The 241-nt window shown below is 50.6% G+C and overlaps 1 protein-coding gene across 1 annotated transcript in view; it reads left to right on the top strand.

The window, feature by feature from the left end:
* The window catches only part of LOC119590637 (dipeptidase 1-like), a 10,350-nt gene that overhangs the window by 5,066 nt on the left and 5,043 nt on the right, over positions 1-241 (top strand). Inside the window, exon 4 of the mRNA XM_037939316.1 lies at positions 39-189. Coding sequence (XP_037795244.1) covers positions 39-189 — 151 coding nt within the window. The remainder of the gene's footprint in view (positions 1-38; positions 190-241) is intronic.

The following is a 241-nucleotide window of genomic DNA, read 5'->3' as shown; positions in this document are numbered from 1 at the left end:
CTTCTCCAACAAGAGACGAGTTTTTCATATCATTCTAGGGATCCTGGACGCCCACGCCCACGGCAAAATCGGGTGTATGGTGGGCGTGGAAGGCGGGCATAGCATGGACTCTTCACTGGGAACCCTGAGGACGTTTTACAGAGAGGGAGTCCGATACATGACCCTGACGCATATGTGCAACACTCCTTGGTAAGGAGTTCGTATTATTTCCTTCGTTCCTTTCATTCTTGTGTCTCTACGC

Source organism: Penaeus monodon, chromosome 27 (assembly GCF_015228065.2).
Source record: "Penaeus monodon isolate SGIC_2016 chromosome 27, NSTDA_Pmon_1, whole genome shotgun sequence".
NCBI classification, from domain to species: domain Eukaryota; kingdom Metazoa; phylum Arthropoda; class Malacostraca; order Decapoda; family Penaeidae; genus Penaeus; species Penaeus monodon.
Note: the sequence above shows the minus strand (reverse complement) of the source record. Positions and strands in the feature narration are given on the sequence as shown.